The 24,390-nt window shown below is 42.2% G+C and overlaps 8 protein-coding genes across 8 annotated transcripts in view; 3 read left to right on the top strand and 5 right to left on the bottom strand.

Moving 5' to 3' along the window:
• The window catches only part of LOC108597694 (diacylglycerol kinase 1), a 28,728-nt gene extending 26,938 nt beyond the window's left edge, over positions 1–1,790 (top strand). The window contains exons 16-19 of the mRNA XM_017984370.1: positions 63–218; positions 278–506; positions 835–1,016; positions 1,078–1,790. Coding sequence (XP_017839859.1) covers positions 63–218; positions 278–506; positions 835–1,016; positions 1,078–1,167 — 657 coding nt within the window. The 3' untranslated portion in view covers positions 1,168–1,790. The remainder of the gene's footprint in view (positions 1–62; positions 219–277; positions 507–834; positions 1,017–1,077) is intronic.
• Positions 1,791–4,033: 2,243 nt separating this feature from the next.
• LOC108594895 (ubiquitin-like-conjugating enzyme ATG10) lies at positions 4,034–4,622 on the bottom strand. Its single transcript, XM_017980033.1, has 2 exons — positions 4,366–4,622; positions 4,034–4,305 (listed from the first exon to the last, which is right to left on the bottom strand). Exons 1-2 carry the CDS (start codon positions 4,607–4,609, stop codon positions 4,034–4,036), a joined length of 516 nt encoding a protein of 171 aa, XP_017835522.1. The 5' UTR covers positions 4,610–4,622.
• A 221-nt stretch (positions 4,623–4,843) lies between these two features.
• Positions 4,844–6,460, bottom strand: LOC108597396 (tRNA (adenine(37)-N6)-methyltransferase). Its single transcript, XM_017983933.2, has 5 exons — positions 6,432–6,460; positions 6,275–6,366; positions 6,070–6,199; positions 5,515–6,013; positions 4,844–5,457 (listed from the first exon to the last, which is right to left on the bottom strand). Exons 2-5 carry the CDS (start codon positions 6,340–6,342, stop codon positions 4,967–4,969), a joined length of 1,188 nt encoding a protein of 395 aa, XP_017839422.1. The 5' UTR covers positions 6,343–6,366; positions 6,432–6,460; the 3' UTR covers positions 4,844–4,966.
• Positions 6,461–6,529: 69 nt separating this feature from the next.
• On the top strand, positions 6,530–7,647 carry LOC108597397 (proteasome subunit alpha type-6). Its single transcript, XM_017983934.1, has 4 exons — positions 6,530–6,637; positions 6,702–6,788; positions 6,849–7,025; positions 7,092–7,647. Exons 2-4 carry the CDS (start codon positions 6,713–6,715, stop codon positions 7,571–7,573), a joined length of 735 nt encoding a protein of 244 aa, XP_017839423.1. The 5' UTR covers positions 6,530–6,637; positions 6,702–6,712; the 3' UTR covers positions 7,574–7,647.
• Positions 7,626–9,402, bottom strand: LOC108597395 (deoxyribodipyrimidine photo-lyase). Its single transcript, XM_017983932.1, has 2 exons — positions 9,329–9,402; positions 7,626–9,275 (listed from the first exon to the last, which is right to left on the bottom strand). The coding sequence occupies exons 1-2, from the start codon at positions 9,349–9,351 to the stop codon at positions 7,679–7,681; spliced, it is 1,620 nt and encodes a 539-aa protein (XP_017839421.1). The 5' UTR covers positions 9,352–9,402; the 3' UTR covers positions 7,626–7,678.
• A 450-nt stretch (positions 9,403–9,852) lies between these two features.
• LOC108595420 (syntaxin-6) lies at positions 9,853–11,591 on the bottom strand. The gene is made up of 4 exons (XM_017980648.2): positions 11,143–11,591; positions 10,878–11,035; positions 10,029–10,688; positions 9,853–9,962 (listed from the first exon to the last, which is right to left on the bottom strand). The coding sequence occupies exons 1-4, from the start codon at positions 11,175–11,177 to the stop codon at positions 9,886–9,888; spliced, it is 930 nt and encodes a 309-aa protein (XP_017836137.1). The 5' UTR covers positions 11,178–11,591; the 3' UTR covers positions 9,853–9,885.
• Positions 11,592–12,200: 609 nt separating this feature from the next.
• On the top strand, positions 12,201–13,582 carry LOC108595701 (phospholipid scramblase 3). Its single transcript, XM_017980985.1, has 6 exons — positions 12,201–12,347; positions 12,593–12,640; positions 12,704–12,832; positions 12,888–13,279; positions 13,337–13,480; positions 13,544–13,582. Exons 1-6 carry the CDS (start codon positions 12,263–12,265, stop codon positions 13,565–13,567), a joined length of 822 nt encoding a protein of 273 aa, XP_017836474.1. The 5' UTR covers positions 12,201–12,262; the 3' UTR covers positions 13,568–13,582.
• Positions 13,583–13,938: 356 nt separating this feature from the next.
• LOC108596385 (transcription factor HIVEP3) lies at positions 13,939–22,611 on the bottom strand (the record flags this gene model as incomplete). Its single annotated transcript, XM_017982056.1, has 6 exons — positions 13,939–16,578; positions 16,644–16,870; positions 17,589–20,512; positions 20,571–20,693; positions 20,810–21,547; positions 21,607–22,611. Coding segments are annotated over 6 exons (6,960 nt in total), but the record flags the coding sequence as incomplete, so codon positions are not given.
• Positions 22,612–24,390: the final 1,779 nt, after the last annotated feature.

Below are 24,390 nucleotides of genomic sequence, written 5' to 3' on the forward strand. Positions count from 1 at the left end.
ACTTTATTTCTTTTGTTCTTTAAATTGTTCGCACATTTATTTTCCATTGTTTTCACTTTCAGGACGCTGCCATTTGTGTAAAGTTCCATTTGGAGCGTGAGAAGAATCCGCACAAGTTCAACAGTCGCATGAAGAACAAACTCTGGTATTTCGAATATGCCACATCCGAAACATTTGCCGCCTCCTGCAAGAATCTGCATGAGCACATTGAAATAACCGTAAGCGCAACTTAACTTCTGCTCTCAAAATGTGACTCTCAAGTTTTTGCTTTTGTTAGTGCGATGGCGTTGCCCTAGACTTGGCCAATGGTCCGCACTTACAGGGTGTGGCACTGCTTAACATACCCTACACTCATGGTGGCTCCAATTTGTGGGGCGAGCACTTGTCCCAGAAGCGCATTCGCAAGAGCGCCGGACCCTTTGGCAAGAGCAAGAAACTCAAGTCAAGCGACAAGGAATTCTCAGCCACAAGCTTTAACTCCGTTGATCTTTCAGTGGCTATTCAAGGTAAGTTAACATTAATTGTTAAGAAACTACTTTTTAGTATTTGCTGGAAAATAAATTATAATTGTTCAATAACTGAGATTAGGCTATAGCGCAAATTCTTTTAACTGCGATTAATTTTAAAATGTTTGCATATGTGATCAGAAATAAGAACTTGCAATCTTTGATATTATTGTTTATTAAATAAAAGGAGCTTGTATATATACTTGACATATTTAATAATTTAATATTACTTAATTTATATTTAAATTTAAATGAATCTTACTTGCAAGCTTTCACTATATTTAGCTACTAAGCTTTACTACTATTTTTTTAATGTAATTTCATGCAGATTTTGGCGATCGCTTGATTGAGGTCATAGGCCTGGAGAATTGCCTGCATATGGGCCAAGTGCGCACAGGTCTGCGAGCCTCTGGACGCCGCTTGGCGCAGTGCAGCGAGGTTATTATAAAAACCAAGAAAACATTTCCCATGCAAATTGATGGCGAGCCCTGGATGCAAATGCCCTGCACGGTTAATAAACATTTCTAAGCTTTTAATATTATAAACTAATCGTTGCTTGTTTTTTTTGCAGATTAAGGTAACGCACAAGAATCAAGTTCCTATGCTGATGGCGCCGCGCTCGGAGAAGGGACGCGGCTTCTTCAATATGCTGTGCAGCTGATTCAGGCGCAGCGCATCGAGCGACTTCATTGGCCGCCGCCAGCCGCTGGAGTCCGCCGATGAGCTGGATGATGACTTTCGTATTGTAACCAGAAGCACCACCGTCCATAATTTAGCTTAAGAAGCTGCAAAAACAGTTATTGCTTTATTTACCAAAAAATGAATATAAACAATTAAAATAGTTTCATGTAGCGTCAATGCATTTGTTAGACGAGTGAGTTGCAGAGCTTTAAATATTTAAATTTGAATGTAGACGCAACCAAACAAAAATTCATGCAATTGAAAGCTTTAGATGTGCGTATACACACACACACATACAGTCACACACATACACATGCATATATAATATTTATTAGCGCCTAGCCTTAAGACAAATCTACACAACAGTTAAGGCAAAAAAGAAACTTGTCCAATAATGCAACTAAAATGAGACCAAAAAACCAAAACATAGTAGTGCGAATTTTAAGCAAGCAAACAAATATGAAAACACGAATAAATAAATACATATACATATACAAATATTTACAATTAAATCCGTCGTAATTAGTGCGCTGTGTGCTTAAATTTCTAAAATATTTTGAAAGTTTATATATTCTCAGCTGAGTTTCAAAACTGTTTGCACACACACAGATACATATATGTAGTTAAAACTTGGAAAATTTATTTATTTTATATTGTAAATAATGAAATGTAACTTGATATATAAATATATCAATTAAATGGTGAAGCTTTAAGGGAATTTTGATATGAAAAATACATATAATGCAACATAAATAAAATACTATATTAGTTATAATGAAGACATAGACAGTTGTGCTAACAATTTTACATGCACATTATATTTGCATAAATATGTTAACTAAATTAGAGGAACTCTTGAAAATATAATTTTAAATAAATTCCTTCAGCTTATGTGCATATTTCAAAGCGAAATTAAAGTTTATGTAAAATGCTAGCACAACTAATTATATTATGCTATATATATGTATACATTGAGGTGTCTTAGTCACTAGTTAATTTAGACATACTATATATTTGTACTGTATATTGTGTATATACTTAAACTGTTAACATTCCTAGCGTAAATGTTTTTTTTTATACAAAGTACCTATTTATAGCAAAATGCATTTGTTTTTTAAATTACTAGCTTTTGGTGTAAATATTAAACATTATTATATATACAATGTAAATTATTTACTTTGCCTGGTACTTATTGCAAAAACTATATACAGATGTTATGAGAATAAAATATATATTTACACGCTAACAATATACATATATATAAAAAAGAAAACCTACAAAAAAAATAAGCCTATTTGGTTCGATTACATACTGAGCATATACATAGTATAAAAAACATTAATTTCCGCAAAAAGCAAACATTTTTCGAATGCAACTCTTACGTCTACAGAACTGTACTCGGCAACGAGAAGGTCCCTTGTGTCCTGGCGTAGAGATGCTGAAGCCACACAGTAGCCAGTTAACATTAATTATAATGAAGAAGAACTAACTCTTAGAAAATATACATATACCTAAATATAACTACTAGTAATCTAACATTGTAATTTAAAATAAGTAGCCTAATAGCAGCAGAGTTGTAAACAGCTAACGAAATATACTATATGTAGTATATATGTTTGCAACTCTGTTTAGAAAACTAAAACCAAAGACTATAGACATGTTCTAAAGTCTTTGCTAAAACTTACTCCACATAATCCCCCACAAAAAGGCAAACTTCTAAAGTAAATGCTATTAGTAATAATAGTTTTGCATGTTTATAGTATATAACTATATAACTCTATAACTTAAACATGCATAACATGTATATACACATACATACATATATATAGAGTTGAATGTGCCATTTAAAATTATTATAATCCTATTTATTTTTAAATAGGTAACGCTTTAAGAATTATTTGCCAACGCCAAAAATCGAACTCGGTTTATATATATATACATACATAGAATTTATACATACACACACACATATATAAATTAGCAAGCTTAATGCACTATAAGCATCATAAACATTTGTGTAAATTCCAAAGCCTGTAATCAGTGTTGAAAACAAAAATTCATAATAAATGCAAGCACGGTTGCCAAATTTGGTCCATTTGAGCTAAAACTTTATTTTCTTTTCTAGCAATTGGGTTAAATATTAATTATAATTGCATTTACAAATGAACTATAAACATTTTGAATCTAAAAGTTTAATTTGAATTGCAAAAAAACAAAAAGCTGGTTGATATGACATCTCATTTGCAGCCAGTAACAAATAGTTACAAAAGGTTGTAACATCAATTACAAAAGGTTCCTATGAACAAGACAAATTTAATTTTTTATCAGTTTCAAACTGTGCGAAGCTATAACTGAGCTAATACAATTTGATTGAAGAGTTTTTTGGTTTAATTTACTCATGATATTCTAAATACATAAGTATTTGCTATTTAGTTTGATCAATGAAATGGCAAAGCTATAGGTTATATAGAAGCTGTAACTCATCTACAAAAAAATCAAATTTAACTGTTGTATACCATTTAATGTAGGCGTGGCAAACACAATTCAACTGATTAGAAAAAAATATACTTTAAAAACTTATTTGATTGTTATAAAAAAAAGAGTAAACAAACAAGACAAATTTCTATGAAATATCATGCAATATCCTTAACTCTACGAATTTGCATAAACATTTAGTTTTGTATTTGATCAATAGTTAGAACTGAGCTAGAGCTTAACTAAGTCTGCAATTCAAATAAAGCAGTTGTTAACATTTGTTGTTAAAGTCAATTTCAAAACAAGCCATATAAAAGATTTCAAGTTCGGCTTTCCCATTAATTATGAATTGCATTTATACATATTAATTATTATTTATTACCTAGTAATAAACCATATGCATTTGACAAATTTAATTGTACATAGGGACCGTATAAACTAATAAAAGTAAGCACTACATTTTTGCTTTGTTCTCCAAACTGAGCAAGGACCTCAGCTGTGCGACAAGGATGCAATGCCATATACGGTCGAAATAATACCGGATGTTCCATTTGTGTTAACATTTCGTATAGATTGAGTTTATGGCGTGTTGCCTCGGGCACAAACAGTTCCCAAACGGCCTCAATATTTAACATGCTGCCATCTAAACGAAAATAGACAACAATTTTAGTTAACATTTGTATATGATGCATTAGATATTTACCTGATCTATGCGCTTGAAAATACAACATTGGTATCTGATACGATATGCTGTATACTATATGATACTCCACGCTGATTAGTTCATTCTTGCATTTTAATTTTTGAGTATACTGAAGAAATGTATTCGGCTCTTCCATATCTTTTTCATATATACTCCAGGAGTCGTCTAACTGCCTTGACATGTCCATAAACTGTTTGATCTGACTCAGGAAATCTTTCCAAGTTATGCTTACTAAATCTGTCATATTATGCTTTCAATTGTCTAAAAGTAAAAGTTGCAGAAAGCAACATAATTAATTACATAATGTTTATAACATAAGAATTTTTACATTGCATTACTATTTATTTCTCAATTCATTTAAACTGCATTGAAGCGCTACAGCTTAAATAAATTAATTATTATATTAATGTATTTTATACAGATTTCCATAAACAACAGTTTAGTTTAATCACATATAGTATATTTTTTGATACGTAATCGACAAATAAACGCGTTTGTAACTTTTATCAACATGCTAACATATACATATAATAATATTTAATTAAAAGCAGCACGTTCGAAATTAGTTGCAATTGCCTAAGCAGAAGATCAATTAATTAAATTAAGTTTTGCGTGGCTCGGCGTCCAATCCTGCCACTTGTACATTCTCATTACGGCGTACTTGCACCACCGTGACCGTAGCCGCCTTGTCATCGAACTTGCACGTAACTGTGACCTCGCTTAGTTGAAATGTAAATATTTGTGAGCCATATTTTGTGCGTAGGTAAACGGAACGTGGATCTGCCTCCAAAATGTCCACAATGCACTGCTTTTGCACCTGCAACTCCTGCAGCTGTGTCTCTGCATGCTCGTTAAAGCAGACGCTAAGGCGATGACTGGCTGTCACCCAATTAGGCACACGCACGGCGCTGGGCAAGGGCGGCGGCGGTGACTGCAAGTCTGGATTGCTGCATAGCTCAGCAGCGGCAGCTGCATTGCCTGCCGTATAGCCAACAGCGCCATATAGCTCCAGATCCGATTCCTCGCCATCTGGCTCCTGGCGTGAGTCGTAAAAGTCGGCGCTCGTTTCATGCGACACCACCGAAGTGTGAGCTATTGTGTAATAACATTGCAATATTACAAAACTCTATTTGCCAGCTGCCTACATACCCGTGTCCTCATTTAGCACCGGTGCATCGTAATACGGTATATACGGCTTGATATCCAATACAGGCGTGCCATCGACCATATCCGTGCCATAAAAGCTTATAGTTGCGCCCTCAATTTTTGCAATTTCAACTAGCGACAAGCCTATGGGGCAAGGTCGATGGGGCGAGCGCGTGGAGAAGACGCCAATGCGTTCACCGCCCAGCCTTGGAGGCGCCACCTTGGGTTTCGGATGTGTATTATTGCGATGAAAATGATATATAATCCACATGTGCGAGAAGTCAGCCAGACCATCTAACGAATGCTCAGGATTAGTAAACACACTATCGTTCAGTTGTATAACGCTGCGCAGGCGTCGGCCCACGCTCGATTGACGCGGCACTGCTCGCTTTTCCGGGAATTGTGTATTTATTATGCCAATAGGCCTAAAACGCGCCACATCATCAACATCACCATCGTTATCAAGTCTGTTCGCGTTGACACTACTCTCTTGCCTTGCGGTCTAGGGTATAGAAAAGTTATAAAAACTGTCTATAAATTGGCCTTAAAGTTGCGCACCTGCCGTAGCTGCGTTTCCCGTTTGTCCTTGTCCTTGGCCGTGCAGCCTTCGCAGCGAAAGTCCTGCAGCAGCCGGTTTATAGTTTCGATGTCCTTACGCTGCACATTCTGAAGGTTGCGCACTTGCTGTCTGCACAATGAGAAATATCTCAACTTTGAACTTGAACTTCAACAAACCAAATGATATGTATATGTATATTCACACCTTAGGTTTTTAATCTCGTTGCGCGCAATTGTCAATTGGTTCTTTATGTCATCTTCATCCTCACGCATCTTTGCAATGCAGTACACTAGCAACTTAAGTTAGCATTCAAGCACAAACTTAAAATTATTTAGAGTGCTTTTACTTTTTGTATATTTACCTTTTGCTGCCAGCACTCGATACAAAATACTTTTTGTTATCGATACATAACTGGGTCTTAACATTTTCTGTTAATATGAATTGCTCAGCTGTAGCTGTTATGCTCAATGCGACGTACTGTTTGTGCAGCCCTGCAGAGTGACTTGATAAATTTTGCCAAAAGCAAGCAAAACTTTGAATTAAACATTTGTTAATTTCAAAATCAAGGTAAGGAAGCCGCATTTAAGTGCAGTAACAACTTATTAATGCTATCAACACTTAAATATTGTAGCAAAATTCAACATGTCTCGCGGAAGTTCAGCCGGCTTTGATAGACACATTACAATCTTCTCACCAGAGGGACGCCTTTACCAAGTGGGCAAGTATATGAAGTTGTCATGTAATTAAAAAATATATTAATGTACATATTATGCTTTAGAATATGCATTCAAAGCTATTAGCCAGGAGAACATTACTTCTGTAGCGCTAAAAAGCGGCGATTGTGCTGTGGTGGCCACGCAGAAGAAGGTAACGGAGAAGAATATTGTGCCGGAGACAGTCACACATCTATTTGGAATTACCAAAGAGATTGGCTGTGTGATGACGGGACGTATTGGTAAATTAAACTAAATCCTGTTTTGTTGTTTGTTATTCATGACTCAAACTCTCGTTCCCTCTGCAGCTGATGCGCGTTCCCAGGTACAAAAGGCGCGCTATGAAGCCGCCAACTTCCGGTACAAGTACGGGTATGAGATGCCCGTAGATGTGCTGTGCCGACGTATCGCCGACATCAATCAGGTGTACACACAGAACGCAGAGATGCGTCCACTAGGCTGCAGCATGGTATTGATTGCCTACGACGATGAGCTGGGACCAAGTGTCTACAAAACGGATCCAGCTGGTTATTATTGTGGTTTCCGTGCCTGTTCTGTTGGCGCTAAAATGGTCGAAGCCAATAGCTATTTGGAAAAGAAATACAAAAACAATCTGTCCGAGGAGAAGACCATACAGCTGGCTATCACTTGTCTCTCCACTGTTCTGGCGGTAGACTTCAAGCCTAATGGCATTGAGCTGGGCGTCGTGAGCAAATCGAATCCACAATTCCGCATACTCGATGAGAAGGAGATCGAGGAACATCTAACCAAGATTGCTGAAAAGGATTAAATGCTAGTTATATGATAAACACTTTTATACAGCCTTCAAAAGGAGTTTTGGGAAAATAAAAACATAATACTTTATTCAAACTGTCTTTTTAATTATGTGGTTTAGTTAATTTTTGTAGACCTTGCCGCCGTAACGCATAACAAAGGCATTCACATCAAACTTGCGCTTGCAGCCTTGATAGTTCATATAGCGAATCTTACCAAAGATGGCACGCTCTTTCCAACCTTGATCATGTATGCCGCCGATGGACCACATGCAGCCCACATAACCATTAGGATCACGACCATCGAGACTATATTTATCATTAAGCAATATAGCATACTCCAAAGCCAGCTCAGGAGTCTCAGTCCACTCAAGAATTTTCTTGGCCCAATACATGCGTAAAAAGCCATGCATTTTGCCCTCCTGCACAAGCTGCAGCTGCGCCGAGTTCCATAGATCGTCAGCGGTGTGAGATTGTTCTAACTGTGCCAAGGTATAACATGGGCTTCGCTTGTCCTGACGATGCGCTTGTAGCGTCTGATAAGCCCAGTCATACAGACCCTTCAAGCTATCGTAGTGTTCATTGTAATAGCAAAAATTATCTGCCAGCTCGCGACGCACAATTGCCTCCTCACAGAAAGCATCAGCTGAAGCCTTATGCTGAGCGCTATAGCGCTGCACCTCCAATATGCAACGCTGTGCTGAAATGTGTCCAAAGTGCAGCCAAGGCGAGAGTCCTGATAGCGCATTTGCCGAGGGATCATTGCGCTTGTCATTAAAATGGCGCAAGCGTCGCGTGCAGAACTCATAAAGCTGACGACAGGCAGCAGTATAACCTGGTTTGGCCCAGTCCACAGCATCCACGCTGCGATCGCACGTAAGCATAGCTTCAGCTGCAATCCAATCTACAGCCTTGCTAGGCTTAGCTAGCTTATGTGGATGGCTAATTACCGGTGGAAATTCGGTCAGATAATCGCATAGCTTCGAGTTGATTTTGTTGCGTATAGTGCGAGCCGCATACTCCTGCTTCTCCGATGTCACCCACAGCGGCACTATGTTGTGTGCATCCACTTGCGTTAACGGCACCTGACTGGGCAGCGCCTCAGCCACCTGCTCTACCCATTGCCTAGGCAAACGCAGAGGCGCAAAGTCACATATAACTGCGCCTATATCGTTCTTCTTTACCAGCTCTGGCAAACGGTCAACAGCTGATCCTAGCAGCAGCTCGAATCCAATATTCAACTCTTTACACTCCTGCTCCACCTCCTGCAGTCCGCCTAGCAGAAATTTATAATGTCGCAAGGTAGCATTTAAAAACTTAGGCACCAGACAAAACACCACTGTTAAAGGCAGCTCTAGTTTAATTGCCAAGCGTTGTGCAAATAACAGCGCCCAATTATCCTGCACGCGTGCATCACGTGACATCCAATAAACCACGCCGCCTGGACAATTCTCCTTGACATCACTTATGGCGCTGAGCAAACGCACGCGTTGCTTTTTAAAAGCAAACTCATGTACATCTGCAGCTGCGTCTACGCGACGCTCTTGCAAATGATTAAGAAATTCTTCAAAGTTGCTGTAGTTAATGGCAGCCTTTTCTTCTTTTACTTTTATATTTTTTGTTGCTTTTGGCGCGGGCTCATCTACGCTGCTCTCGCTTTCAGATTTTTTCACTGGTCTAGATTTAGCTCCAGCTTTGGTTGACCTTGCGCGCTTCATGCTATATTTATAAAAAATGGATTAGTATTTCGTTTCCAAATTATTTAAACTTACTTTCTGATTAGCAAGCCAAACATAAACACTTTCAATTCAAAACAACTTAAAATTGCGCACTATTTCACTATAACAGCTGACTAAACCGTGTTGTTAATCATTTAAAGACATGCCACCACACTTTGGTGCGCAAATGGCTATTTGGCAACACTCTTCATTTGTTTACATTGCTTTTTGAAAAATTCAAATTCGCTTGCTGTTTGTTTTGGAATGATTTTTATATATTTACTCAACTGCATACAGGTTTTTAAATAACTTTCTTGATATACAGATATATTCTTTGCTCAGACAAATACATAATTTTATATAAATTGTACCATTTCTGCCAACACTGAATTCGACTTTTTTTGCTTTTGCGGAATTACATATTTCTACACTCTGATCTTTTTTATGATACATAGTTAAATGTTTAAACATGTTATTTATGTATATACACAGCTAAAGAATTTAGTTAATTTGTTATTAAAGTATGTATATAAAATATTTGAATTTGCTTTAAAATTGTAATTAAGCTTATTTAAAATATAAATCTAAGTAATTTACACTACAGAATGGAATTACAAAATAATAAACAAAATTATCACGAACAATAACAGCACAGAAAGTATCAAAATGGCAGCCCACTGACGTTTATCTGTAAACCGAAAAAGTTAAAGCAATTAATAATAAAGTAAATGCATAAGCATTAAAACAACATTACCGTTATTCATGTGCAATACTTTGGCAACTTTTTTCATAGTATTATCAAGCTTGGATTCGGTTGTGTCAAACTCATTACCAAAATCATCCAGCATGACAGCCTGCTCGTCTAGTTCGACACCAATTTGCCGAGAAACAGTCTTGAGTGTGCCAATGGAATCGCTAATCATATCGAGCTGTTCATCCTGGCCCTGTATCATTCGCTGCTGTATGGACACTGTTTCACCCACATACCGATGCCCCGGACTATCCAAACTGTTGCCATAATGACTCGGACTATCCAAATCCAAATTATTCTCTAGCTTGGAGTATTTGGTGCCACTGTGCCGCGTGGCGGCCGCCGCTGCTGCTGCTGCTGTCGACATGGTGCCGGCTATGGTATTGGCTACCGACTGTGTATTGGGACAATCAACCAAATAGGTGCGATCGTTGTGCGTATGATATTCGTTGTTGGATGAGTTGTTGTGGTTATTATGATTGTGATTGCGTTCGTTCTCAAGCAGTGGTTGATGTGCGGTTATATCTCTGTCCCTGTTCCGATTCAGACTCATCTTATCCTTCATCTGCTTGACTTCATCGCGTGTGTTGTCGATGAAATTACGCCGGCTGGAAAGTTCACGATTATCTATGCGAAATTTAGTCGGATTCTTCTCTACAATGCGTGCTGGGATAGAGAGAACGGTATAGAGTTAAGGAATCCAACCACTCACGAAACTTTTTGAATTAAATACAATTTTAAATGAAGTTCCTTTAAACATGAAAACAATTAATGAAATTAAACTTGTTTTAAGAATGGCAAGAGTATGAGATCTACTGCTCGCTTGTGTTTTAGTTTGTTGTAAAAGGATATTGATAGTGTCCTCAAGATCCTCCAGATCCCATTCAATGCTGCGCAGCGAGTTCCTAAGCTCAGTGGTTGTCCATTCAACTTCGGAGCCGCCGTTTTCACCCAGTTCACGCCAACGCAAAAACAGGCCGCGTGTTTTGTTCAGCGCTTTAAAAACCTCGCTGGAAAAAAAGCAAAAACAATGTATTTATTGAGGGTAAGTTGGATGCAGAGAATTTGGTTGCATCAGCTTGGTTTTTCATAATAAATGGCAATTTGAAGTGCATACTCCTTGACAACAAAAAACGGATCCTCCAGAGACATGACCAATAGCGCCGACACTCTCTATATTTAAATTAAACTTTGTATAGCTATAGCTTTTGGTAAAGGCGAACGTAGTTGATTTTTATATGCATGGGGTTTTCACTTTTTTTTATCGTTCTCCTTTCGCACGATGTTTGTATGAGCAACAACCCCCAAATATATTTTTTTGGGGGTGCTTAATGCAATTCAAAAAATATACATATGCTGTTTCCCTTGGCGTTGAAAATTCGTGCAAATAGTTTAGTAAAGCATGTAAATTTGAACTGGCATGGAATTCCGTAATGACTTGATCTAATCTACAATCTAGTTTAATTGGAAGTTTTTATGCTTGACAAGCACAACGTTTATTGATTATTGCACTTTGCCGTCTTATCTGTGAACTCTGTAAATAGCGCGTTTAGCGGCCAGGCGCTTGCGATGGCCAAAAGTCAACTGAAACAGAAACTGACGTTATTTTGCGCTCAGCGACACTGTTTGGCCTCCCTCCTCTTGAAGGTGAAGGCATTTGTTTATGCCGCTCCCGCTCCCATTCCGCTACGCTCCCAGCGTCTGCGCACTGCGCACAACAACAAACCGCAGATAAACTGATTACTAACTAATAACTATGAAGAAAACCATAAAAAATTATGTATGAAACACATTGCAAAAAGAGTATAACACCATTGAAGTTTTTGTTTAACGTTGATTATATCTTCAGTGTGCAACTAAAACAGCTAAAGTTGCACATAGTCTTAACTTTTTTAAAGTCCGCCTAATCGACTGCTGCGCTTGTTCTTTTAGAGTTTAACTTACTTGCTCCATGTAACTACCGCATTAAGCACATTTATATTTACACATAGTCTGTATTTAACTCGTAATTAATATTTATTTATGATTTTTATATTATTTGCAACTACAGCTGTTGCCAAAACAATGCGAACTTTTCAACACTGATAAATAAGCATTATCGATAAACGTTATCTGCTTTGAAGAATAAGTACGATAGCTTTCTAGCGCTGGTCACACTGTTGTTTTTGTCGTTACTTTCTAGTTGGTTTGTACTTGTGCGCTCATAAAACTTTTGAAATATATAAAACTAATTCACAATGCTGCAAAATGATGCAGTTCGTAACTTGCAATATGATAGTGAAATACGCGTGGCTCAAACATCTACTGCAAGCGAACCTCGAGGTAATCGTCTAATTACAATATAATTTGTGTAAAAATTCGCATTCTGCTGTGAATCATGTTTTTAGTGCCTGATAAATGTGCTATTGGTATTGACTTTGTATTTGGATTAATTATTTAGTGTGCGTTGTGTGTATGAGTTGTAGCTTGGTATCTCTATCTTATCAGCAAATATTTTATGCCCATTGTTGACGCGCTTATCAAGTGCCTTTGTTTAGACGGAGTTTCTGACCAATTTTTGTTTGCAGTTTACGACTCACAAATCACTATAACCGCACAGCCGCGACCAACAACAGGTGAGCTTAGAAGATTAATTAATAGCACAACTATTAAATGAATTGTTGTTTACATTTTTGCAGAGACGCCGCGCATACCTTTGCCCATATCAACAGTTGCAGGCAGTGGCACATTTATTCCCTTGGCTGGTTACCATTGTCTGGCGGACTTGCCTTCAGTGCATATAGAGCAAACCTTTGAACTAAATGATGGTACACAACATGAGGCTTACTTGCAAAATAATTACTAATTGCATTTGTTGTTTAGCTCTTACTGCTGTCTCCTCCGAGAATCGTTACGTTATACGCTCGCCGCTGGGCGATGCCATCTTTGCTGCCTCCGAAAGCTCCACAGAGAATCATCGCATGGTCTGGGGTGCAGCTCGTCCATTTCAAATGCATCTGCTGGACAAAACACATCAGGAGGCCTTGGTATTTCGCAAAAAGTTAGCGCTGGGCGCCATGTGCTGTGCACCGAAAACACTGGAAATTTGGATACCACCAGGCAATGTGCTGGGTAGAGTGGTGCAGTCGCCCACATTTACGCAACCTGTGTTCTTCATAGAAGACGGCAATACAGGACAGCCAACATTCTGTGTGGAAGGACCCAAGAATTCGGGCTTTTGTTGCTTTTGTCCGCCCAAGGAATGTTATTTTAAGGTGTGAACTAGAGTTGTGTACTCATAACTGTTTAATAATTATATGATTTGCTTTTAGATACACTCTGGTGGTGATCTGCGTGCCTCGCTGGATCATAAATGGTTGGCCAGCAAGTCACAGTATACAACAAATATATATTTTAGCGATATATCCTTGACTGCAAAGGATCGTGCTTTGATACTGGGTGCAGCATTTTTGCTGGTAAGCCATAAAGTTGCTGTTTTTGCATTGAAACAAAAATTAAATTATATTTTTTGCTTGCAGGAATACATGTTCTTCCAAAAGTAATAAAAAAAAGCCACAATTGATTTTTTTCACATTGATTTCTTTATTTCTTGTGTCATTTTGTTTTTTAATTCTTTTTCTTTTGTGTTTTTTTGTAAAGTTTTTCCATGTTCAGTTTTGTGGTTTTTTTTTTTGTTTTGTTTTGATATAATGTAATAAATCACTTCATTTTGTTGTGGGTTTGTTTAACATACATATACATGACAATATATATACTTATAATATATATACTTTTAGCCACTTTGTACAATATATTTCATTAATTTCTATACACCTTAAATATGTATTGTTGTTTGTTTATATTTTAGCTAGCCTACAGCAACTTATAATATATATGACAACATAATGCTTAACGATTAGATTTTTTTTGTTTTTCAATAATTTTTGTTTGTTTGTTTGCTGCTTTGCTTCTTTGCTAATTAAATACATCAATTAATTAAAACAAGCAATTAAAGAGTCTCGTGGTCTCGTTGTGTTTTTAGCTAAGTATATATAAAAAATAAACATAAACATAATAAGGATTTCATAACTCCCGTGGTTAGTTAACAAAAAGGAATAGAATTCAACTTTTCAAAATTAGGAAGAACTACGTGATTTTGTTTGGTCAGGGCGCACGGCAACTAACAAAAATTACATTTTTTTTTTCAAAATTGAAAGTTAGAGCTCACAGCACTTTAGGAGTAGCATTTAGATAAAAGCACAAACTAAAAGGGAAATTAAATAGTTTGTGTGTAGTAAACTAAATACAAAGTTTGCAATTTGCCTAAGGTATAGACATATATCATAAATTTGTGGTTGAGTAGTGAGGCCAACTTAAAATTTAAATTCAATTAAGCATGCGCCTTAGAGCTAGTGACAAAAATTTTTGCTACGCACTAGCGTAAACAATTAATTTAGTATGTGTGTTTGTGTGTGTGTGTGTGTGTGCCCAAATGCGATATGCTTAGACATTGTTTAGTATTTGATATGCGCTCGTTGCAACTATTGGTCACTGCTGCCGCCCCAAACATGGGCGTGGCAGTTATAGAGTGGCGGCCACACTCAGGTGGGCTGCAGCATATACATGTAATGTCAGTTGCTGGCCTGAGCCGTGGACACCGTGGCCTGTGCCACTGCCACCGGCTTCAACTCGCTGGTGGTGCTGCTACTGCTTTGGTTGGTGTTGCTTCTGGGACGCTTCTCCTCCAGCTGATTGTCGCTCTCATCGCCATTGCTGCTGAAGCTGCTGCCCGGCAGACGTCGCTTCAGACTGTGTGGCGTGAGCCCATTGGCGCCCAGTGTCTCATCCTCCGACATGGAGCTGGCGCGTTGTGGCGTATTGCCAGCGCTATCATTATCCAGCGAGGCAATAGCCGAGGCAGCAGCGCTGTTGGCTGCACTGAAGCCATCCTCGGAGGCGCTGTCCTGTGCCGCCGCCGTCGCCGCCTCGCTCAGCATGCCCGAGGGATTGGTGTAGCCGCTAAGCTTATTCGGATCCTTTTCGACGAGTTTATGCGCCAGCAGCTTAAGTGATATGAGCGAATTCTCACAGTCGCTGGTGTCGATCTCGGTGAGACTTATGCCCGCACGCTCAATCTCCGCATAGGTGCCAAAGGGCAACTTCTGCAGGCACTCGAGCTTCTGCACATGCGTCTTGGAGCGCAGATGCTTGGCCAGATGGCCGTGTATGCGAAACGCGATCTTGCAATCGGTGCACTCGAAGGGACGCGGATTCGAGGTGGTGGGCACACCAAATGTGGATGTCATCATCACTTTATTCTTGTGCGCCTCGCTGCGCTCATGTTTCTGCAAGTGTCCCTGGGTGCGAAACGAGGTGCTGCATGGTTCGCACTTGAACTTGCGCTCAAAGTAATGAATGTTCATGTGCAGCGTCAGTTGATGCTGGCGCTGGAAGACTTTGCTGCAGATGCTGCAGGTGGGACGCGCATCGCTGGCCAAAGTGGGTGGCGGTGGTGCTGGCTCGGCGACCACAACACGCGCGCTGGGAAAAGTGGGCGTCGACTTTGGCAAATCGCTGACAGCAGCGCTGCTTGTTGTTGTTGTAACTGCAACTGTTGCTGTTACTGCTGCTGCTGTTGTTGTTGCTGTTGTTGTTGCTGTTGTGTTGCTGAGCACGCCACTGAAGTCATTGTTATCCGGCTGCTGCACAGCTGCAGGCAAATTTGCATTATGTGGCACAGGACTGTTCATAGACTCCACATCCACTTCGATGTGCACATCAACAACAGTTGCTGCTGCTGTTGTGCTTTCGTTTGTTGGCAGCAATTCCTCTGCTATGGCAGGCTCTGGAGTTTTCACCTCGCTTACTTCAATGCTGGGCAGCTCCTGCTTGCTGGAAGTCAAGCAACTGTTGCTGCTGCTGCTGCTGCTCGTTACTGTTGCTGTGTTGCTGCTGCTGCTGCTCACAGCATAAACACTGCGACTAAACTGACTCTGCTTCATCTTTGCATGCTGCAGCGCCTGCTCCTTGATATAAGTCTGCAGCAGCACATCGTCGCCGCCGCCTTCGCTGTCGCCTTCGCGCTTCGCTTGCTCCTCCATCTCTGCAGAGATGCGCACCTTGTCCGATACCGATATAAGCGTTTTCATAAAGCCGCTTTCATTGTTGCCAGCGCCGAATATGACGTCACGCATTTGTTGTGCCTGCGATTTGGGTGTCAGCAGCTGGCGCGGCTTGGTCAGATCCATGGGCGCGCTGCTCTCGCATTCGCTGGGCGCCACATTGCGCTTGGGCTTGGACTCCTCCGGATTGGAGTAGTACTGCTCCTGCTTCTGATAGTCAAATGGCGGCTTGGGCGAAGTAAAGCTGCACACCAGACGCTTGGGCGCAGTTGCAGCGCTGCTGCTGCCAGCAGAGGAGCCAATGCTATTGGCTGGACTCGCAGCAGGCAGCGGCGCTTCATGCAGCGCCGAATAGGGTGAAACACTCTGCGGTATGGGCGGCGTCATTGATAGCGACAGCAAGCCACGCGCCGCCTCATGCTCCTTCAAGCGAGATTTGGATTCATCTGTATCTGCAATAGAAAGGAATAGAAAGTTATTGAGCTGCTGCTGCATTTGCTCTGAGCGTAGCACTTACCACTGCTCTCTGACTCATTGTCGCTGAAATCATCCGAGTCGGATTCGCCAGCCATGGACGAAGTGCGTCCGCCCGCTGAGGTGGACGATTGCTGATCGAACTCTACATCCACATCGAGGAATTCACCATCGGCGGGCATGGGACCAGGATTAATGCCCAGCTCAATGCACTTCTTGAAGTGCGTCTTCGACTGCATGTGCTTGGTGAGATTGCCCTTGGTCTTAAAGCTAAGAAAAGCAAGAAAAACAATAAATATAATTAGCATTAATAATAAATTTAATTATTTTATATAATGTGTAATGATAATAAAGCAAAATATGCCAATAATTATTTTTTGCTTTGGCTTTAATTATTTTCTGTACAGCAATTAATCATTACGAGCTGATTAGATTATTTTTTAGAGTTAATGGACTTTTGACTATTTAATTATTTTTCTTTGTATTTGTTTTATAGAAAAATAATTGTAAATACCACAATTATTGTGTTATAATTTAAATAATTTTAACTATTTGATTAGAACTGCACTACTTTTATTTTAAAATTGTTTAATTACTTTGCATAATCAATGAGCTAATTAATCGCGCAATATTTTTTAGTTAATTATAACAATTACTTTTAATTATTTTTTTCACTTATATATATCAAATAATGAGGTTGATCTATATACATAGTATATACTATAAACAATTAGCTTCAATTACTTTGATTAAACTCAAGTAATGCAGCATTATTTTTTAATTATTACGAATCGTGAATGTTAACGCTTATTTTTAATTACTTTAAATAATATGCAATATTTTTAACATTATTTTTATGAGAAATTTATGAACGCAAATTTTTGAATTCCAATTTAAACATTAGTTAAGCTTTAAGTCGCATAAATAAAGATTCAAATTACTAAACATGAATTAAAAATTGTGTTTCTATATCTGGGGGGGAACTTACCTAAAATTGCAATGACTGCAGGTGAAGGGACGCACATCGGTGTGGGTGCGAATGTGTTTCTTGAGCATCGATGGCTTCTTGCAGCGTATGCCGCACTCGGAGCAGACGTAACGGCCACGACCACGACCTCGAATGTAGGTGTAATCCTCGTGGGATTCATAGCCGCCAACTAGCAATTGTTGTCCTGTTTCCAGCTTCTTGGCCGCCGCATCCTCATTGGCCTTGGCGGCCACATTCGCTTCACTCAGCGCCAGCGGCTGCTTCAGCTGGCTCTGTGTGCTTCTGGAGCTGCTCTGGCTGCTGCTGCTGGAGCAAATGGCGGGTTGGGCGCTGACCAGCGCATAGTTCAGCTTGCTCATGCCGGCCATGGTGGTGCTGCTGATCTGACCGAGCAGACGCTGCCTGGAGTCGTACAGCGACATCACTTCCTTGAGCTTAAAGCCCAGCGGATGCGGCTGATTCTCCTCGCACACCTGCCAGACGCTGTACATGGACAACTTATGCATCCCTGCCACATACGAGGGCTGCGGACAGTTCACGGTGCAGTAGAACATCTTGGTGCTGCACTTGAGTCCCAGATAAGTGTACGCATGTCCATTCAAATACAATTGCACGCAGGACTTGGAAGGACGCGGTGTCTCCGGCGAGATTAGCGGCAGCGTATTGGCAGTGGGAGTGATGCCATGATGACGCTTGGGCGTAAACGTGCCCGGTTTGAGCGGCAAACTGGTGGGACGCAGAAATTTGCTCTTGCTGCTGCTGCTTACAACAGCAACAGTCGTTGTTGCTGCTGCTGCTGCTGCGCTCTCCTCTGGCGTTTCCACATGCAGCGGCGCCAGCGCCTCCTGCTTGGCATGCACATTATCGAAATTGAAGTGACGCACTTCCTCCGTGGGCTTAACATTGTCCGCCATGCGCAGAAAGTTGAAAGGCTGCTTCTTGGGCAACTCAGCAGCAGCAGCAACAGTTGCCGACTTGCTGTTGCTGCTGTTCCATTGCAGCGCCTGACGCTGCGCAGGCGTCGGCGGCTGGCGACTGAACTCGCTGGGCACATTCTGCACGCCACCGAAGGGCGACATGGGATTGGGATTGGGATTAGGACTGGGCTGCTTGCGCTGCGGACTGCGGCCGCGTGTTGCTGTTGCCGCCGGCAGCTGCAGTTGCTGCGGCGGCGGCAGCAGCGGCAATACGCCTGGTGGTCCTGGTATGCCTGGCACATAGGGAATGCTCTTGCTGGGCTCCAGCACGGGCGGCAGCGTCAGCGGATTGAAGGCGGTAATGCTGTTGATGGGCGGGAATTGAAAATGTTGTGGAAATCCATTGATGTTGTTGCTCTGGTGCTTGCGCTCATCTTTGCCAAGGCGTGGCGACATCTCTTGGAAGCTGCCGCCCGAGAGTAGCGGCGTGCGTATCATCTTGGGACTCTTGTCCAGATCGGGGCACTCGGAAATGGGAATCATGCTGCCGCCGGAGGAGGTAAAGCGACGCAGACGCTCCTCCTTGGACTGCAGCAGCAGCTCCTGGCTGCCATAGCTGGCATAGTTTAGATCTATGAGCTTGGCGCGCTTGCTGGGCGTCTCGATAATCACATTCTCCAGTCGATCCTCATGCATCTTGGTAATGACCACCTGCGCATCCGACGCCTTGCGTGGCGCTGCATAATCCACCAGCGCAGTCTTGCCCAGCAGCGGTCCAGGCGATGGCAGTGGTGCATCTACAAAGCGCAGCGCCATGTTGCTGGCGTCTATGCTGGGCGCTGCTGTTGCTGCAGCAGCAGCAGTTGTAGTTGCTGTCGTTACAGTTGCTGTTGTGACTGTTGCTGTGCGCGCCGGCGACTGCGCTGCGCTTAGGCGACTCAGCACTAGGCTGCTGGGCTTGGTTTTGAGCTGCGACCAGGCCAACTTGGCAAGCGATAGCGGATTCTTGGAGTTGGCCATGTGCGTCTTGAGCTCGGGCAGGCTAAACGAGATCGAATTGGAGCGAAAGTATTTGCTGCTGGGCGAGCTGGCGGGACTGATGGGGCCGCTGCTGCTGGCGTCCTGGCAGTAGGTGGCGTTGTGCTGCTTCAGCTCATCGGCGCTGCGGAATTCGCTGGCGCAGATGGGGCAGGAGTAGACGGCATCGTCGCCCTCGCCAATGGGCACAGCCAGGCCGCGTGCATTGAGCAGCAGATTCTTGATAATCGAATTGTTGGGCGGCGCCTGCGCTGCGCTGCTGCTGCTCTTGCCAGCAACAGTTGTAGTTGCTGCTGTGCTGACTGTTGTTGTTGCTGTTGTTGCGGCGACTGCTGCTGCTGCTTTTTGCTGTGTTGCTGTTGGCTTTGCCTTGGCGCTTAGATTCAGCGGCTGCACATGATTTGGCAGCAGCTGTTGCTGCTGTTCCATTTTGGGCACTGCTGTTGCTGGATCTTGGCGATATTGCAGCGTTTGCAGCGGCAGCGCTGTTGGTGGCGGCGGCAACTGTTGCTGCAGCTTAGCAGCAACAACAAGAGGCGTTGGCTTAACATTAGCGCTGCGCTTAAGCAAACCGTTCAACGGCTCCAGTTGTTGTTGTTGCAAAAACAACTGATACTGGTGCTGCTGCTGCTGCTGCTGATATTGTTGCTGCTGTTGTAACTGTTGCTGCTGTTGTTGCTGTTGCAGCTGCTGCATTTGCTGCTGCTGCTTTTGCGCTATGGCCTGCGCTAGATTCACTTTGGTTTCACCCATGGACTGACTAATGCTGTTGCTAGCTGCATGTGTTGCTGTTGTGCTGTTGCTGCTATTGCTGCTGCTGTTATTGTTGTTGTTGTTGGCATTGTTGAAGCTGCGCGAACGATTCAGCTGCTTTGGATACTTCTTCTGCAGCAATATCTCCTTGTTCTCCACTATGGCCTCGTTCTGTGAGATCAGCTTTGAGATGTGCTCCTGCACCTTTTCCACATTCTGCAAGCGAGACAAAGCGAGTTAGTTTTTGTGTTGATTTATTGTGGGCAACACTTACCACTTGCATGCCACCGCTGGCGCTGGCAAAGCTGCTTAGATTGGCAGCTGGCGTGGGTGTTGCTGGCGCTGGCTGCGCTGCTGTTGCTACTATGGCTAGCTGCTGGCTATTGGCACGCAACAGCTGCAATAAAAATAAACAAAATGATTAGTGCTGCTAAATAAAAGAAAATATGAGCAAACTAGTTGACGCACCTGTGGCGACTGTTGCTGTGTTGGCGGCGGCGCTGCTGCTGCTGCTGGTTGCTGTTGTGGCACTGGTTGCTGCTGCTGTGTGGGCGGCTTGAGCAGCGGTGAATGTTGTTGCTGTTGCTGCAGTTGCTGTTGCAGCTGAAATTGCTGCTGCAGCTGCATGAGCGCATGTTGCTGAAAGGCAGCAGCAGCGCTATGATTATAATACTGCGGCTGGCCCATAAAATAAACAGCCGGTGGTGCTGGCGGCAGCGCGCCCAATGGCAAACCTGGATTGGCGGCAGCAGCCAGCAGCAATGATTGCTGCTGTGCGTGCAGCTGTTGTTGCTGCTGCTGCTGCTGCTGTTGTTGTTGCTGCTGCTGCAGCTGCAAATGCAACTGATGCGAATTAATGTGATTGTTGAGTTTCAAGTGTGTGCTGGGCGAGAGCGTAGGATGCGCAGCCAGCGCGGGCGATAGCTTTGGTGGTTGCTGTTGTAGCTGCAACAGTTGTGGCTGCTGCTGTTGGTGCTCCTGGCCAGGTGCGTACAGTGCTGCATTGTGAAACTTGGGCTTGTATGGCTTGTAGTCAATGGACTGACGATGTTGCGCTGTTGCTGAGTGCAGCTGCTCGGCTGTTGCAGGTGGCAGCGTGCCGGCTGCTGGTGAGCCCAGCGGCAATTGCTGCATATGCTGCGGCAGCGGCGGCGCCTGTTGTATGTACGCGCTCTTGGCTGCCGAGAGCGTGGAGGGTGAGCTTGTGGGTGAGGCCAGCGGCTCCTCATAGGGCGAACCAGCGCGACTTTGCTGCAATGCAATGCAAAATGAATTGTTTGTTTAACTAAATATTTGATGTTGTTGCTTACCAGCTCGGAGCTGCTGTTGCTCAGCTCGCCATCGCCGTCGGCATCCTGATCCGAGAGTCCATCCACCTCGTTCACTTCGTAGCCGCGCGTGCGTGCCAAATGCGAACGGGAGCGATGATGCTTGTAGAGATTGCTCTTCGTTTTGAAGGCAATGCCGCAGGTTTCGCAGGGATACGGACGCTCGTTGGTGTGCGCTCGGATGTGCTTCTGCAGCACCGAGGGCTTGGCACAGATTAGCTGACAATACGGACACTTGTAGCGTCCAGCCTTCTCGCCTGTGACAGCAGCAACAGTTGCTGCTGGCTGTGTGGTTGTTGCTGCTGCTGCTGCGATTGTTTGCTGCTGCTGTGCGTATGTTGCTGGCAGCAATGTTGCATTGCTGTTGCTATTACTGTTGCTGAGCGGTTGACGCACAATTGTGCCATTTTTTAAATTATTGTTTATGCTCTGCTCATGACTAATGTTGTTGTTGTTATTGTTGTTGGCACTGTATTCAGCAGCAACATGTCCGTTCATCAACGGCAACGTTGCTGGCTCTGCTGTTGCTGTTGCTGCTGGCGGTGGCGGCGATAAGCTGCTGTTGGATGAGAGTGAACTTGTGCGCAGCGCACCACCCTCGGCACCACCCACTAGACTGCTGGCGCTGCCGCTGCTCGCCGTCTCTGGTTCATTGGTGCTGGCTAAGCGTTTGAATTTCTTATGCAAATAACGCGAATTGTTGTGGTTGTTGTTGCTGCTGTTGCTGCCCCAATCAGCGGCAATTGTTGCTGCTGCATTGTTATCATCGCTGGCAACTGTTGCTGCCACAATGCTGTGGCTGCTGGTTGCTGCTGTTACGCTGCTGGCAACATGTTGTAGCGTCATTTTGCTATCACTTACGTTCGCTTTATCTCTAGACTTAAACTCATAATTATTCTCACTAATACTATTATCACTGTGGGTGCTGTTGTTGTTGTTGTGGCTGTCAGCAACTGTTGTTGGCTGTGTGCTGTTAATAGCAGCAGTTGTTGCTGTCGCTGCTGCTGTAGTAGTAGTTGCTGCTGCTGCTGTTGTTGTTGCTGCCTGAACAACTGTTGCTGCTGCTGCTTTGTTATTGAGTTTGCTTGCTTTCGCTGTTGTTGTTGTTGTTGCGGTTGCTGTTGCTTCGTTGTGGCTGCTGTTGCGATATGTTTGCTTCTTATTTGTTGTTGTTGTTGCTGTTGCTGCTGCTGCTAATGTTGCTCTGCGCGTGTTGCCCACTTTGTTGCTGTTCTTTTGCTTTGCTGCGTTTTTATAATGTTTGTTGCTTGTTGTTGTTGCTGCTGCTGTTGTCGCACTTTCCATAGTATCAACAAATTTAATTGCCTGCGTGGAATTTGCAGCGGGCTCATCTGCAAAATAAATACAAAAAATAAATTAATAAAAGTGTTTATTTATTTAGCAACTAGTTCTATGGCCTTTGCTCTTTATATTTATATAAGACTAATTTTGGATGAGACTAATCAACATGTTAATTAACTTAATCTGTGAATGAAAAATATTTAACATAATTTAGCTCAATGGGCAATCAAATCTGACTGAGTTATTCCATATTAAATATTCTTTATAAACTTTCTTTTTAACAAGTTGCTAGACAATAGACACGTATAGTATAAATCGAAAATAAAATATTTATAAAGCAAAAACTGAGCATTAAGTGCAAGCAGCTCGACGACAAGTTGTAGTCTAATTGTAGCTCGTCTTATCAGCTGAGACACACACACACGCACACATACAAAGGCAGCGAAAGAGACACGCCAGTCGTAATAATACGTGTACTAACGTTTAGTTGAAGCGCAGCAAATTGCAGAGAGAGAAAGAGCGGGAGAGCGGGAGAGCGTGAGACGCAAATTCACGACAAGCGTGCTAATTGATTTTTGTCATTTTTTTTTTTTTTGCTTGCATTATTAATAGTGTTATTTGTATGGTGAGCGCGCATTATCAGCAAATTAGAAAGCTTTAAAATAGAAATGAAAACAAGCAGTGTACCAAAAATTCCATTGATAATACTATTAAAGCACCGTTCACTGCCTTATCAGTTATAATATTTTAGTGGGTCTACCTAGGCGCATTACTCACACAATCAAGGCATACAATCTAACTGAAGCGATAAGTGGCAATTGCAAACAATCTACGCGCCCCCACCTCCCGCACTCGTTCACTTACACACACACACACGAACAATATGTTTGTATGTATTGAATTCCCTTTGACGTCAGCTGTTGTTGCGAGCAATTAAGCAAAATTTCAAGTGTCATGTGTATAAGCGTGCAGCGGAGTGAGCGAGCGCGAGATAGCGTAAGAGATTAGCACATTGCTGTGTTGTAGTATTTAGGCTTAAATTATATAATATAACCATTTTACATTTGACGAGTGGGTCAACTGGAATTTGTGTTATCAACGTTTAATAAATTTACAATTGTTAGCTGCTTTAAGCTTCAAGTGGCCTTTGTTTAGCTTAAAGCAAACTCACCGATAAGTATAATCAACACACACACAAAAAAAACACAAAACGCAACGTCTTTATATTTTATTTTTTTTATTTTTGTTGTGGCTGCTGTTAAGCTAAAACGTTTTAGTGTTGTTGTAGTTTATACGAAACTAAACTAAAACCAAATATTTGCATAGCTTTATCATCACGAACTTTTGTTTAACGATTACTTAGTGGCTTTTGTATTTGTATTTGTATAAATTGCATGCGCATATTGTCATTGTCTGTCGTAATTTTATTTTAACGTTAAAAAGATCTCACTACTCGTGCTGTGT

This window comes from Drosophila busckii, chromosome 2R (assembly GCF_011750605.1).
Source record: "Drosophila busckii strain San Diego stock center, stock number 13000-0081.31 chromosome 2R, ASM1175060v1, whole genome shotgun sequence".
Lineage (NCBI taxonomy): Eukaryota > Metazoa > Arthropoda > Insecta > Diptera > Drosophilidae > Drosophila > Drosophila busckii.

What these genes read in the sequence shown, in the direction of transcription:
- LOC108595420 (XM_017980648.2), bottom strand. Translation starts at nt 11,177, where the DNA reads ATGTCTCTGGAGGATCCGTTTTTTGTTGTCAAGGA. An exon ending in GGATCTTGAGGACACTATCA is followed by an intron (nt 10,689 to 10,877) that starts ATATCCTTTTAC and finishes CTATCCCAGCAC; the next exon opens with GCATTGTAGAGAAGAATCCG. An exon ending in AGTATTGCACATGAATAACG is followed by an intron (nt 9,963 to 10,028) that starts GTAATGTTGTTT and finishes TTCGGTTTACAG; the next exon opens with ATAAACGTCAGTGGGCTGCC.
- LOC108597397 (XM_017983934.1), top strand. Translation starts at nt 6,713, where the DNA reads ATGTCTCGCGGAAGTTCAGCCGGCTTTGATAGACACATTACAATCTTC. An exon ending in GGGACGCCTTTACCAAGTGG is followed by an intron (nt 6,789 to 6,848) that starts GCAAGTATATGA and finishes ATTATGCTTTAG; the next exon opens with AATATGCATTCAAAGCTATT. An exon ending in TGTGATGACGGGACGTATTG is followed by an intron (nt 7,026 to 7,091) that starts GTAAATTAAACT and finishes TTCCCTCTGCAG; the next exon opens with CTGATGCGCGTTCCCAGGTA.
- LOC108597396 (XM_017983933.2), bottom strand. Translation starts at nt 6,342, where the DNA reads ATGCGTGAGGATGAAGATGACATAAAGAACCAATTGACAATTGCGCGC. An exon ending in AACGAGATTAAAAACCTAAG is followed by an intron (nt 6,200 to 6,274) that starts GTGTGAATATAC and finishes CTCATTGTGCAG; the next exon opens with ACAGCAAGTGCGCAACCTTC. An exon ending in GGGAAACGCAGCTACGGCAG is followed by an intron (nt 6,014 to 6,069) that starts GTGCGCAACTTT and finishes TCTATACCCTAG; the next exon opens with ACCGCAAGGCAAGAGAGTAG.
- LOC108594895 (XM_017980033.1), bottom strand. Translation starts at nt 4,609, where the DNA reads ATGACAGATTTAGTAAGCATAACTTGGAAAGATTTCCTGAGTCAGATC. An exon ending in TTTTCAAGCGCATAGATCAG is followed by an intron (nt 4,306 to 4,365) that starts GTAAATATCTAA and finishes ATTTTCGTTTAG; the next exon opens with ATGGCAGCATGTTAAATATT.
- LOC108597395 (XM_017983932.1), bottom strand. Translation starts at nt 9,351, where the DNA reads ATGTTTGGCTTGCTAATCAGAAA. An exon ending in TTTGGCTTGCTAATCAGAAA is followed by an intron (nt 9,276 to 9,328) that starts GTAAGTTTAAAT and finishes TTATAAATATAG; the next exon opens with CATGAAGCGCGCAAGGTCAA.
- LOC108595701 (XM_017980985.1), top strand. Translation starts at nt 12,263, where the DNA reads ATGCTGCAAAATGATGCAGTTCGTAACTTGCAATATGATAGTGAAATA. An exon ending in ACAGCCGCGACCAACAACAG is followed by an intron (nt 12,641 to 12,703) that starts GTGAGCTTAGAA and finishes ACATTTTTGCAG; the next exon opens with AGACGCCGCGCATACCTTTG. An exon ending in CCAAGGAATGTTATTTTAAG is followed by an intron (nt 13,280 to 13,336) that starts GTGTGAACTAGA and finishes ATTTGCTTTTAG; the next exon opens with ATACACTCTGGTGGTGATCT.